Source organism: Python bivittatus, unplaced genomic scaffold (assembly GCF_059951505.1).
Source record: "Python bivittatus isolate LINGU-HERP-01145 unplaced genomic scaffold, Pbiv_v1 ctg000850_np1212, whole genome shotgun sequence".
Classification (NCBI taxonomy): Eukaryota; Metazoa; Chordata; class Lepidosauria; order Squamata; family Pythonidae; genus Python; species Python bivittatus.
In genome coordinates, this window is record NW_028277112.1 from 14,740,319 (window position 1) to 14,755,034 (window position 14,716).

The following is a 14,716-nucleotide window of genomic DNA, read 5'->3' on the forward strand; positions in this document are numbered from 1 at the left end:
AAATGATCACAAGAACGGTGAGCAAAAATCCCAGAACCACACGGGGGGACCTAGTGAATGACCTGCAGAGAGCTGGGACCAAAGTAACAAAGGCTACCATCAGTAATGCACTACGCCGCCAGGGACTCAAATCCTGCAGTGCCAGACGTGTCCCCCTGCTTCAAACCCGTCTGAAGTTTGCTAGAGAGCATCTGGATGATCCAGAAGAGGATTGGGAGAATGTCATATGGCCAGATGAAACCAAAGTAGAACGTTTTGGTCTAAACTCGTTGTGTTTGGAGGAGAGAGAATGCTGAGTTGCATCCAAAGAACACCATACCTACTGTGAAGCATGGGGGTGGAAACATCATGCTTTGGAGCTGTTTTTCTGCAAAGGGACCAGGACGACTGATCCGTGTAAAGGAAAGAATGAATGGGGCCATGTATCGTGAGATTTTGAGTGAATACCTCCTTCCATCAGCAAGGGCATTGAAGATGAAATGTGGCTGGGTCTTTCAGCATGACAATGATCCCAAACACACTGTCCAGGCAACGAAGGAGTGGCTTCGTAAGAAGCATTTCAAGGTCCTGGAGTGGCCTAGCCAGTCTCCAGATCTCAACCCCATGGAAAACCTTTGGAGGGAGTTGAAAGTCTGTGTTGCCCAGCGACAGCCCTAAAACATCACTGCTCTAGAGGAGATCTGCATGGAGGAATGGGCCAAAATACCAGCAAGAGTGTGTGAAAACCTTGTGAAGACTTACAGAAAACGTTTGACCTCTGTCATTGCCAACAAAGGATATATAACAAAATACTGAGATGAACTTTTGATATTGACCAAATACTTATTTTCCACCATGATTTGCAAATAAATTCTTTAAAAATCAGACGACGTGATTTTCTGGATTTCCCCCCCCCCCCATTTTGTCTCTCATAGTTGAGGTATACCTATGATGAAAATTACAGGCCTCTCTCATCTTTTTTAAGTGGGAGAACTTGCACAATTGGTGGCTGACTAAATACTTTTTTTCCCCACTGTAGTTCTGTTGTATTTGCTTCCAACTCTGTCTTGTTAGGACGGGGACATGCCAAAGCTCCTAGTTTTCGGGTCACCCTAAACACACTGAAGGAGTTATGTTCAGTTACTCCTGTTAGCAGAAGCCTGGTATGAACAACTGAGAACAGTTCTGAACATACAGCATTACTGTACTGCTTTGCAAACAATATCAACATTAAAAAAAAACAAAAAACCCTATGTAACCCTTGCTCAACAGCTTGAATACAACCAGTGCAAGTCTAAGCATTTGCTTACTGTATTCCATCAATAGGCTTTGGAATTTCTGAAAAATTATTTAAAATCAGATTGTTGTTTTTAAAAATAATTTTCTAACCTCTAGCTTGTGCTTGAATCTGTATAAATGTTTATACAGATAAAATCAGCCAACAAATAATTCAGCTGATACTAAATGATTACCTTAATTCCACGCAAGGTCCTCTTGGTAGCTGATTTAAAATCTGAAATAATGAAGGCTACTAGGTAAGTGCTCATCTTTACACTGATGTCGAACTGGTCTTCAGTAAGCCATTCATTAATGTTTACTGATTTCACCTAAAATTTAAAAACACAATTACTTTTTGCCTCTAGTTGAGAATTTTAAGATTGTTCAGAATTAAGAATTAATTCTGTACAAACTCTCTCATTGCACAAAGCATTGATTACAATAACCTTACTCTGTTAGAAAATCTTTTTTTGGAGCAAAGGCTATAATTCCCTTTTGAAGGGCCACTAAAATGTATGTTACAAATGTATTTCTATGCAACTCATTAATAGTTATGCATTAGTATGTCCTACAGAGCAATTCTATCCAAATTTACCCAGAAGAAAGCTTCATTAAGTTAAACTGGACATCTTTCAAGAAAAAGATTAAAGTGTTGCAACTCAAAACAGGAAAGGATGCCATTTTTGAGGATATAAGTAACCTGGATTTCAAGCTTTTCTTACTTTTTTCAGTATATTAACATTGAATTTTCTATTCTGATATGATGCAAACATTTTGTGCACAATATATGTACAAACTCTTTATACTACAGTCTTCTTTTAAAAACTATTTTTCTTTCTTTTATTCTGCCTACTAAAATATGTAAAGTATACATATACCAAAGGCATATTAGATAGTGCTAGGTGCTTTGGGTCTCTTCTGATCTTAATAGCAAATGTTGCTTTTAATGCAGGTTCATCAAAGCAAGGAAAGGCCGTACGTGCAGCTGTTGCCTCAAAATGTGTTGATGCAAGCACCCTGGAATTAAGAAAAGAAAAATAGATTACATTTAATCTGATCATGCATGTAAACATACATAGTAAAATGTTTACTAGTGCACATTTCACCTCAGCAATATAATTTACCTTATATTTTATTCATCAGAAAAAATTATAAAACATCACCATTAATAGGCAAGCTTACACGTTTTTTTGGAAATAGGTTCCTCTGCTTAGTGGGCTGCACTCTCAGATTCATGTACAGAAGATTATAGTCTGTATCATAACCTGCTTTTCTAGAATTTACAATTTGAAAAGCTTCTCAGATTGCCTGTCTAATAATGGATTTGTTTTTATACTGGATTCCTTGGTTAAAGATATTCCAAATATTTATTTTTTGGGGAAAAAGATATACTTGAAAATAAATAAGCAATTCTAGAATACTGCATATACTCCTTTATGAACTACCATTAAGCTGAAGGAAGAAGAATGATCTCTCTACCAGAATAAGTTTACCATTGTATGACAATGTGCTATGGCAGAAAGGGGCAACAAAATCAATGTCCCAAATCTATTTCAGAAACAATTACATGAATATAGCAAGGGAGAAACTACTAGTCAGTAACAGAAGACCTACTTTGCATACAGTAGAACCCAAATTCTGAATTTAAAGTATCCAGGTACCACTATGGTAATTGAAATGTTAAGGTAAATTTGAATGTCATATTGTATTGCCTTATCATAATATAAGAAGTATTGCGTCTGGACCTTGGAAAATATTTATTGGAACCTTCTGGGGCATATTTGCTAGGCAATTTGAAGAAAATTCCCTAGCATTTTACCAAAGAAGATGTCTTATTATCTGGTCCTATTTGGGGAATTAGTTTTCAGTTGTTTTAACTTAAAGATGATGAAAATGATTGAGATATTACACAGCCACCAGTATCCTCAGCCATTGACCAACTGGGTTTCATACAGAGAACTAAGTTAGATAAGGTGGGTTCAGGAAGTTACACAGGTTTTGTTTAAAGCATTAAAAGAGGTACTGTGAGATCTCTTCTTAAAAAAATCCTAACTGAAGCTGGCAAACTGTAATAACTATCATCCACTTACAAATACTTTCCTTTGGAGCAAAAATCACCAAGATCAATTTCAATCCATGTTCAGGCCAGAGTCTCGCACTGAAACAATTATCCTGATGATCCTGTTGATTTTCCTGGATTTCAACACACTTAATAAAATCAACCATAGTATTTTACTAGTTCAGGTTAGGAGATATGGTGATTTATACTCAACCTTATGGCAGCTGAGTTGTAGCAACTCCACTGGGTACTATCTTATCTCACATATCTCTTTAAAATCTGTATGAAATCATTATGTGAGATAATTGAAGGATTTAGGGTAAGGCCCTTCAGTTTGTAGTAGGCACCACTTTTAATTGCATTTTGTCATCATTCAGGTGAGGCAACTGTAATGTTGTACTACCATCATGATTTGTTAACAGCCTAGATGGGATTAATTAACTAATGCTAAATCTGGTAAGATTTGAGGTACTATTGGTTAATAGTAACCTTCTTCTAATCTCTGAGTTTTTTGGTGGGGTTGCAATCATCCTGAAGGAATATTGAGCATCTTGTGGATGCTTCTTGATCCAGTATTTTCAAGACTCCCAAGAAACCTCAGTTTCATGAGACCATCCTTGAAAACAGCACAGATACTAGAACTACTACAGAATTTAACTGCTAGAATTCTAGAGGCTTATCTAGTTTAAAATATGTTAACCAGTCCTACCTAACAATCTGATGTTTAAATAATTTAGATCATTGAAAAAAAAGAGAGAAGTATTATATCAGTATAATGAGAGAAAAGAAAGAAAAAGGCTTATTTAAGCCACATATAGGTACAAATGTGAGTGGGCTGCAGATACATTTTTAGAATAAACAAATAAATAATAGAGTTAGTGGTGCTAAATTTAAAGCACTAAACAATTTGAGGGCTAAATATCTGAAGAAATCCCTCTTTCCACATGTTTTACTCTTCACCAAGATAATCAGAGATGAGGTTTTTCTTATTCTTTTTTTAGGAACAATGAATTATGCCTATTCTTTCAAAATAGGCATATTTTTCTGTTCCACTGCCCTGTTTTTGGAATGCTTTCCTAAAAGGAGTATATCTGGTGCTGCCCCATTATTTCTTTTCTGATGCCAGGTTGCTTTCCTCTCAGTTTTACTGTAATTTTTTTAAAAATATTTTTTCTGCTTTTTAATGGAATTAGTCTTCTAATTTTATATATATTTTAGATGCATTTTTCCAATGATAGTATTGTTTTGTAAGAATTCATAAAAGCTGTAAAAACTGGATTTTACAAATCCTCAGTCAGTTGACTTTAGATGCAATGGACAAAATCTGAGTTTGTACATTTTTCATATATAACATAAAGTCTACATTTTAGGCACATTTATGTAAATTATGTAAAATACATTAATTTACATGATGTATGTAAAACTATTAAAATGCACAATATTTACATATGTTATATGATTTCAGATTTAATTCACCTTTGACTTTTTTGGATATCCGTTTCCCCACAAGTACTCCTTAAAATCAGTGTTTTAGCATAAAAGCCAAATAAATGGCAGCCAAAAATTATATACATTTAAAATAGAATGGTTTCTCTTTCATAAGAAAGCCACCCCAAACCATCCACCAGTCTTTCAAATTGAACAAATACATTTCTAAGAATAGTTTTTTTTTAATGTGTTAGATTAGCCAATTCAGCCATATTTGTACCGTAATGTATGATATCTTCTTTAGCCAGAAAAGTAAAATAGCTCCCCACAGTCTTTCATTATGTAAACAACATAAAAGCCAGAAAAACATATAGGTAGTCCTTGACTTACAGCAGCACTTGGGACTGGAATTTCCATCTCTAAGCGATGTGGTCATAAAGTGCAACTTCATCCCTTAGTGACAGCAATCCCTGCAGTCCTGGTTGCTGTTGTAAACCGAATCCCACACTTGTTAGGCGAGGCAACTTCCTGCCGGCTTCCCACAACCAAAGTCAGTGGGGAAGCCAGCAGGCAGTTGCAAGACCCAGGCTGGCAGGCAGGTAAGTGGCTGCTGCTGGATGGAGGAGGGAGTGTGGGGCGCTGTTGGGGAGGGTGTGCAAGGGTGCACGAGAGGCATGGCATGGGTCAGGGAGGGTGTGTGAGAGGTGAAATGCAGGTTGGGAAAATTATATACCCAATACAATAAATCAGTGTAATATAGAACTTACCTTATTTCCCCTTCAAGAGTTCTGTATGTGCTTTTATAGAAACCATGAAAACTGTCAGATAAATTAGCAGAGTACTCAATGCTAATAATGTAGCTGTGTCCAACTTGTAGAGGTTCAGTAGAAACAAGTGCTATCTGCTCAAATGTTGGGTGTTCTAAAACCATCATTCCTTTAGCTGTATCAACACTGTCGTTTGCTTTGTGGATAGTAGTTTTGGTGATGTGAAGATATTTGCTGTGGAGGATGACTGAACTAGTTTGCTGGGTTATTAAAATCTCTATTTTGGACAATCCAGTAAAAGACAGAGTTGTGAGATTTGGATGAATAAGAAGATCATAATGAATTGGAACAACGTGCTTTGGAAGTCTAATTTTATTCCAAGGAAAAGGATTGCTTTCATCTCTGGCAAGTGAACATGATGTCTCACTATAGCATAGAAAAATTAAAATGCTTAGCAATAAGAACATTTTACTCTTCTTCAATGTAAAAATCTGAGCAGGAAACAGCAATCTGATGCCAGGTTGTTATGGGATCCAGAGTTAGAAATCTAATAAAAAAAAATCAGTAAATTGAGACAATATAATCACATTTTTATGAAATATTGACTGTCATCTATATGGTATGGGTTTCAAAAATGTTACTCCATATACTCTATCAAACAGGCTGTCTCAAAGAGTATATAATTTAGTGAACTTAAGATTGTTAAAATGGCACCTTTACATTAAAATATGGGTAACTAATCTAAGGCAAATTACTTTCTTATTCACTTTTCTTAAAGTGTAAATGACAAGTCTTTACTTGTTAAAACACGGGAACATGTATTTTTAACTACTGGGAAAAGAAAAATATCTTCAAAATGAAGCTTGAAAATATACCATATTATTTTCAAGCTTTGTTTAGAAGATAATTTTCTTTTCTCTGTAGTTAAAAACGTGTGGTGTCTGATTCAGAAACTAGAACACAAAACAAATATATGTTTGGATAGTACCCTGTCGTTTTGATGAGTCTGACTGAATTTGACAATACATATAGACTGCGCCATAAACAATTCTCCAGTGTGAATGGAAAAGAGGTTTATTAATTTGTAAGAGGTTGGACAGACCTTTCCAGACTCTTGAGATGAAAAAAATATGACAGCACGTGGTTTCTCTCATCTACTGTTGTACTGATGAGAAGAGTCTGACTGGAACTGCCCTTCCTTTGTAACTTTTACAACGTGCAGGTTATTATAGAACAGTAACAATCTGTTGAGGTTATGCATGTGGCAATTTCCATGCATGTTTTTTTTAAAGCACCTCAAACTTCTTATGGCTATAGCATGTCAGTTTACAAATGGTCCAGGAATATGGGTAACTAATCAGACATTGAGTGAGTCTGAGGCTCCTGCCTTGTACTTCATAAATAGTTAACAACAGGAGATGATATGCAAATAGTCCCAATTGTGTGATTCATCCACCACAGAAAGAAATAGTTTAGGGCCCTGTTTCTCAACCTTGGCAACTTTAAGGTGTGTGGACTTCAACTCCCAGAATTCCCCAGCCAGCAAGGCTGGCTGGGGAATTCTGGGAGTTGAAGTCCACACACCTTAAAGTTGCCAAGGTTGAGAAACACTGGTTTAGGGCTTAACTATCACAACGGCTTGCATATTACTTTGTGATAATCAACATCTATTTGAATAGGAGTGTTTAACATTCCCACGATTATTTTGAAGAAAAAGCAGTCAATTGGGATAGGAGATACCTTGTCGCTCGGGATTGCCACAAATCAGGGAAATGAAGGCAGCAGCTCTTCCTTTCTTGTTTCACCTGCTCATGCTCTGGAGAATAATATGGAAAGGAAGACTGGGCCTAATACTTCTGCTTGCTTGCTCACCATCTCAGGGCAATACAGCCTGAAGACCTGAACACAGAAATAGTAGTTACCCCAGTCTCTTCCTTACTTCTGTGGGGTCATGCACTCATGGAGTTTGGGGAATAAGAGGAGTTAATTTCCTGTTGCTTACCTGTCCTTTCCCTCCAAAATGCTCTACACAACTTAACAAACACATGGGTTGGAAATTAAACAATGAAGTATGTGTTTTAAGAAGTATGTAGCAGAATGAACCAGGCAGAGCCAGCCATAGCCACTGCCATCTGAAACACATACTCTCTGAGATCCAGCTGACCCTGACTCTGCTTGTGTTTCAGAAGGCCTTGAAAATTCAGCTGTTTTTCTGGGTGTAGGGACTGAAAGGGTTAATGGGGCCCGTGAGGCTGAGGTTATTATAGTGACTGTTGTTGTCCTTGGCTGCTATTATCTGTACATCATCATCATCATCTTTTTTAAAAATTGTATTTTAGTTTTATGTTAGGCACCCAGTGTTGTTGTTGCAAGATGGGTGGCCATATGAATTAATTGAAATAAATAATCCAGAGGACAGAAGCAAACCACCACCCAGAGAAACAGCAACTACCTCTGCCTGTTCCTGTTCTATTTTTAACTGGGCTGTAGTGACATCACCATCTCTGCCTGCTTATCTGCCTTCTCATATTTAGTGTTTTGGAAGCCTGAACTCCCTGTCCTAGTGCCACAACACTCTTCTCAGAAACTGAGTGGCAGAGAGTATTAAGGGAGAGGCAATTCTTCCTACAACGCTCCCAGCTGGTAATGGGTAATATATAAAGTGTAATTAAGAACAACAGGAATATGCTGCACTTTCCAATAAAAGGTAAGCATTTAGCCTCTGGACAGCACTGTAGGCCAATCCTCCCTCTCATAATACCCAGAGTAAACAGAAGAAGTGACAGGACTAATTATGGTTTTCTCTTACCTGAAGCTTCTCTGTTTCTGTTTATCATAGAATCATAGGGTTGAACCCCCTGACCAGTGCAGGAATCTGCACACCATCCCAGACAAATGGCTTTCCAAACTTTTCTTGAATACTTCCACTGTTGGAGCACCCACAACTTCAAGAAGCAGCCTATTCTACTGCTTAATGGCTCTCAGTCAGGAAATTCCACTTTATCTGAAGTTTGAATCTCCCACTGTAAAGTTGGTCCTTCTCTTACCCTTAGGTGCCATGGAGAATAAATCCACATACTCTGCCCTGTATCATCCTTTCATGCATTGGAAGACTGCTATCACGTCTCCTTTTAGTCTTCTCTTCTTTGGGCTAAACATACCAAGTTCCTTTAACCACTGTTTGTAGGATTTAGCCTCCAATCCTTACTATCCCTGTTGCTCTTTTGTGCATTCATTCCAGTTCCTGAGTATCCTTTTTCTGTTGTGGCGACCAGAACTGGACACAGTATTCCAGGTGCAGTTTGACCAGCACAGCATACAGAAGTACAGTCATTTCCTCTGATCTTAACACCATACCTTTGTTGATGTAGCCCCAAACTGCATTGGCTCTTTTGGCAGCTGTGGCACACTGCTGGCTCATGCTTAATCTGTGGTCTATCAAGGCACTCAGATCCGTCTCACAAGGACTACTGCTAAGCCAGGTACTGTCTGTGTTGTACCTGTGCATTTGGTTTTTCCTGCCCAAGTGTGGAACCTTACATTTCTCACAAATGAACAGCATTTTGTTGCATATGGCCCAATGTTCAAGTCTATCAAGATCCTTTTGAATCTTGAGCCTGTTTTTTGGGAGGTTAGCAATTCTCCCCCCCCCCCCCATTTTGTGTCATCTGCACATGTTATGAGCATCCCTTTTGTTCCCTCACCAAAGTCATTTATTTATTTACTTATCAAATTTATATGGCTGCCCATCTCACATAAGGTGATTATTCTGGGTGGCATACAATAACACCACCAATTAAAACATATTATAAAAGCCACTTAAAACAATTAAATAATTAAACATACATCAGAACAAGATGGTGAGAGGGTTAAAATTGGAATGTTATTCGTGGTACAACCAATGTACAGGCTACCTGCTGCCAGGGGATCCCCAGGCCTGATGAAAAAGAGCATTCTGAGGGCTTTCTAGAAGACCACAAGGGCTGGGCTAACTTCACCTCAGGGAGGAGGATGTTCCAAAGTGTGGGTGCCATGGGAGAAAAGGCTTGTCTCCTATGTCCCATCAGATGGAACTCCTTAGTAGACAAGACCCACAACATGCCTCTCTTGCTGGAGAGGCAGGATTTTATACAGATTTATACAGATGTTTATACAGATGCTGAAGAGTACTGGGCCCAATGAGGTACCCCACTGTATTCCTCCCTCCATGCAGACACAGACCCATTAAGGACCACATGTTGGATACAGTTGTTCAGCCAACTGCAAATCCATCTGGTAGTGGGATCAACCATCCCACATTGTTCCAGTTTATTGAGAAAGAGGCTATGGTCTACTTAGAAACAGCAGATAGTACTAAAGAGGATCTAAAACTTCCAGGCTGGAGATACCCTGTTCTTTCCCAGTACAGAAGTACCAATTACTTTTTAATTGGTTTAATCTTTAATCTGTTTAATCTTTCCTTCAAAATAACACCAGCAGTATTATGCACTGTATGTTAAGCCCTCTCTCGCCAGTGAATTCTCTAAACTACGTGTTGCTATTATTAACTCAATAATCTCATTTCACCTTCCTGATTCCACCAACAATTTCGGCAGGTAAGCTGGACTTTAAACATTATCGAAGAAGGTAAAGCTGTCCGTTCGTTTCCTTCATACTGTGTTGTAATTTTATTTGTGAGCCCACGGGGCTCTATACGGACTCCCGGGGCCCAGATGGACTCCGTCTGCACAAAACACACGGATCCAATTTTCTACCTTTTCGCGACTAACTGAATGAACTACGCTGCTCGCGTTCACACCGTACAATACCGTATGCTAAAACGCGGGTAGCTACCGTGCAGTTCCGAGTTCTCCAGAGTTCGTGCGGCGCGAGAACACAACCGCAGGGGAAAAGCAGACAGAGGAGCCGTCCCCAGAGCCCATGTGGAATAACCAGAAGGCCACTCTCGGCTTTTCGTCGCTTCCTGTACCGAAACCGTATCGGTCAAAGACGAAGCCGACTCGCACAGGCGGGGCGGGGCTTGCAGTCGGGGGCCTAACGGACCTAAGCGCCCGAGGCTGAGGGTCAATTCATTGCAGCGCAACGGCGCTGAAAGCCTCACTGTCCCCTCTCCCCGTTTTGGAGGAAGGGAGCGGAAGCCAAAGTGAGCGTGCGCAATGGACTCTCACAAATGAAAGCTGCTGATTAAACGGCGGGGAAGTTAGGCCTCGGCTTCACAGCAGGCGGCCTCCCTCCCTCTCTCTCCCCTCCCTTCCCTTCCACGAATGTTATTTTCCTCTCCTGGCTTCGTTCCTCGGCCTTAGGACAACCCTTTAACAGGGACACCCTTTTTACCTGCTCGAACCAAGGCCACCGCCGCTGCCGCTGCTCCTCGGCTCTGCCCCAGCTGAGGAATGAAAAGTGAAAGCGAAACGGCCCGGAAAGTACTTGCCCCGCTCAGCCTCTGAGGCGCCTCTGGCCCTACGCGAGCGGGCAATGGTGTGAAGGGCAATAAAGCATCACCGGCGAATCTTATTTCTCGTTACTAAATACGCTGCCCAGTGAGTCATAGGAACACCTGTTTCATTCCTTAGACTGGTGCTTCTCCACCATGGCAACTTGAAGATGTGCGGATTTCAACTCCCAGAATTCCCTAGCCAGCATGGCTGGCTAGGGAATTCTGGGAGTTGAAGTCCACACATCTTCAAGCTGCCAAGGTTGGGAAACACTGCATTAGACAGTGTCTACTTCAGAGCATGTTTGTTTATTTATTTATTGTATTTATATAGCCGCCCAACTCGCACAAAGCGACTCTGGGCAGCGTACATGTTCAACTCTTCTGTGTCACTTGCACGACATTCACTGGATTAAGTTTTACCAACACTTTTATTCTTGCACCCCAACAGAACGTTCGAAAGAAATTGTGTTCAGTGGCTCAGAATTCTGCCCGTCCATCTGTCAGCAGGAAAACTGTCTGAAAACAGAACTGGATGCGACCAAAACTGGTATGGGGAAAAGCCGGCAAAAGAAAGATCAGCTTAAAAAATGGGCTGGCTATCCAGCCAAAGGCTAAGAAGAAAATCAATAAAGACACCTCTTTAAAAAAAAATTCCCAGTATATCCCTTTGGGAAAGGCAGTAGGGCAGCAGCTTGAAGTATTAAGTATTGCTTCCAGCCTAAGTCTCTTCCCTCCCAGTCAGTGACCCAGAACGAAGATGTGATTAAGTGGTTGGAAAGAATTCAGAAGCTGTGCTTGGCGTACATTCCCTGCTTTATGTTTTAAAAAACTGTCCTATCTGTAGTGAGGCTACCGTTCCAGATGACTACTAAGCATCAGCAAAGAACTATAGAAGCCTTAATCCATAGCTGTTTTTTGGACTCACTCTGCTAGGAACTCATATATGTATACCCACATATTTATCTATTCTTGCAGATATTAAAGGATCTGATTAGTTTTGTGGTATGTTTTTGTGCTTATTTGCAATGTTTTCTTTATTATAAACTATAAAAAGTTATTAATTTTTTTAAAAACAGTTGCCCAGTAATGTCATGCTTACTGCCACAAGGGGTAGCTGTTTTGCTACTTTGATTCAGTCAAGCACTGAAGTTAATAAATTAAAAATAAAATAAAATAGAAGCAGAAAAACATAATGATGTTTTTATATTCAGTATTTAATTTGGTTTGGAAGAGTGTTTTTCACAAGTTAAACATTTAGTGTGATCGCTTTTCAAAAGTTAAACAATAGCATCAATTGAAAAAGTAATAACTAACAGGCACACATAACTCCAGTACTACGCATGGCTATGTGTAGCCCAAGCAGAGTTCAGTGAATGTATATTTCACAAAGAAACTAGTTGACACACTGTTACCAACAAATTAATATTTACTATTAGTCTGGGAAACACTAGTACAGTCTCTTTACGGGCCCAGAGTGAATCAGAATTGAACAGCCTGCTGTATGCAAATAAAATTATGCTACAGAAATTAGTCTGAACATTTTCCCCCTCATTTTATGTTCATTTCCTATTGCAAACCCTGTGGCTATTTTATAGGATATATTTTTTATTCTGGCAATTGATTTCAATAAGTTTGATTATAATGAGCATGCTGTAAAAGTTTCTAAGACACATTGATTTCAGAAGCAGTTTCAATACAGTTTATGTCATAAAATGTGCATTATAAACGATTGCCACCAGCCTTGTACATCAAGAACAGCATGTCTTAAAAGGAAGGCTAGGGTGATGAAACTGCATCTATGACTAAGTCACACGCAGGGGCTTGCCACTATTAGCATGGCATTACTATCATGAATAAAATACAATTTGCATGCAAATGTATCTACACTCCATATTTTTCTGCACGAGGATTCCTAGAACAGGGCAAATTGTCATATGATGTTAGGGGGGATAAAAAACATTTCCTCACATTTCAAGAAAATCTTCATTTTGTTCACTTGTACACAGTATATATATCACTGGGATGCCAAGATCAGAGTTCTATAGAAAGTCTACCAATATTGTCCATGTGGCTGTTTTTCATTTAGAATGTGTACAGTGAAGTATAGAGATGAAAGTTTCTTTTCCACAGAACTATTTCCTGAAGCGAGAAGGTCAGAACATTCATGAATTTCAAAAGGGATCATTCAAACACTAAGGTATCATTAAATATTATTATTCTGAAATAGTTTTATGCTGTGGTCTTGTCAATTGCCTGACATTAATCTTTTCCAGGGAAGAAAGCAAAATCAGTTCAGAGTTCATAAAAACCGTTCATCTGGGTGTTGTCTATCACTGTTTTAAAGTAATTATGATTTTTCCCAAGGAATGAAGAGATTCAGGAAACTCTGAACTTAAAAACAATAGAACCATTTGGACTTCAGTACTGATATAAATACTTTCACCTCTGGCTATCTGATTAGAGCATATTTGGAAGGATCAAAAATGCCTTCTTGAGAGAAAAAAGCTCCATTAACTTATGGAGCTAGTAAAAATGTATGAAACTACATTTGTGTGTTTGAATAAATATACTGATCCTGTTGTAGCTTTGATGCAAATGGATAATTTTTCTTATGGACTGCTATTGAAAGGAATGACTTTTGTGCTTGTGAGAGATGGATAAAATATGTTATTATTGACAAAGAAATAGTAGCTTGAGCATGCTAAGAGTGCAGCTGTGTGAGAGAGAAGGAAGTAGTGTTAAGTGTTATGGTTATCAAATAGTGGCAGATGGAGAGGAAGTTGTCTCCTTGTGTGGGACAATGGAGCAATCTTTAAATTAATTTAATCTGGGGCAATCTTTATCAGTATAATGCAATTAGCTGAAAATTACCATAGACTTGCAATGGATGAGGTGGGAGGGACCAGGAAGAAATCATAGAGCGGCCGGAAAGAGTGTACACCCTGAGTACCTTAGCCAATGGGGAAAAGGGGAGGGTCTTGTGATTGGGAAGGTATATAATTAGGCCGGAGTGTGTATGTGGGTGTGGCTTCTTATTTGCAATGAAGCCCACCAGCCTTTGCAAACGCTTCCAATAAAACTTTACTTCTGACTAACCCAGAGAGATTTGTGATGCCTGTTTCACACATGCTCTACTCCTAAGTAATTATCCACCTCATTAAGATACTCTATGACATCAGCATACATGTCTTGAATACATCACTGAAGAAACACTGTAGTTGAATTCTGAAGCTTTGGGTTGGATTAGGCCTATCGACCAGATATTCCCCTTTTTCTGCATCCCTGGGCCTTACGTTGGGAGTTTGGAACATAGCAGCTGCAAGTACCACCCCACCTGCTCTAACCTAGATGGTGTCCTGTGACTTTGTTTTAAAAAAAGAGATTAAAAATGTTCAACATCTAACAATTCTAATGAGATTTTACCCTTGTTTATTTTATTTAGTTTTTAAATTATTTTTGTCCTATTCATGAAATCTTGGAAAATTGCATGATACTGACCATCTGAAAAGGTGGCTGATTTCTGACATATTTACATGGTGAAATGATGTATGAAAACCAGCTAAAGAGAGAAAGCATGAAAAAAATACACACTGGATTGCTAATCACTTTTATGTGGTTTAAGATATAAGCATGTTCCAATTTTTGGAAACATCTGCAGTCGATAGTGAATTAAATGACATAAGGAAAGGAAACATTGTCTTGAAGCTTTTGTTTTGGCTGGTCTTGTCAGTATCTTGTAAATACTGTATAATTTTCATCAATAATAGG

The 14,716-nt window shown here is 38.8% G+C and overlaps 1 protein-coding gene across 3 annotated transcripts in view; it reads right to left on the reverse strand.

The window, feature by feature from the left end:
* Positions 1-10,990, reverse strand: part of ERAP1 (endoplasmic reticulum aminopeptidase 1) — a 35,823-nt gene extending 24,833 nt beyond the window's left edge. Inside the window, exons 1-5 of one of the 3 annotated variants that reach the window (XM_088130089.1) lie at positions 10,846-10,990; positions 7,252-7,410; positions 5,512-6,058; positions 2,136-2,274; positions 1,452-1,586 (exon numbers count right to left, since the gene is read on the reverse strand). In XM_088130089.1, the coding sequence (XP_087986215.1) occupies positions 1,452-1,586; positions 2,136-2,274; positions 5,512-5,978 (741 nt within the window). In that variant the 5' untranslated portion in view covers positions 5,979-6,058; positions 7,252-7,410; positions 10,846-10,990. Of the gene's footprint in view, positions 1-1,451; positions 1,587-2,135; positions 2,275-5,511; positions 6,059-7,251; positions 7,411-10,344; positions 10,641-10,845 lie in introns of those variants that run through there. The other 2 variants (XM_088130088.1, XM_088130090.1) reach the window with 2 other exon arrangements.
* Between the last annotated feature and the right edge of the window lie 3,726 nt (positions 10,991-14,716).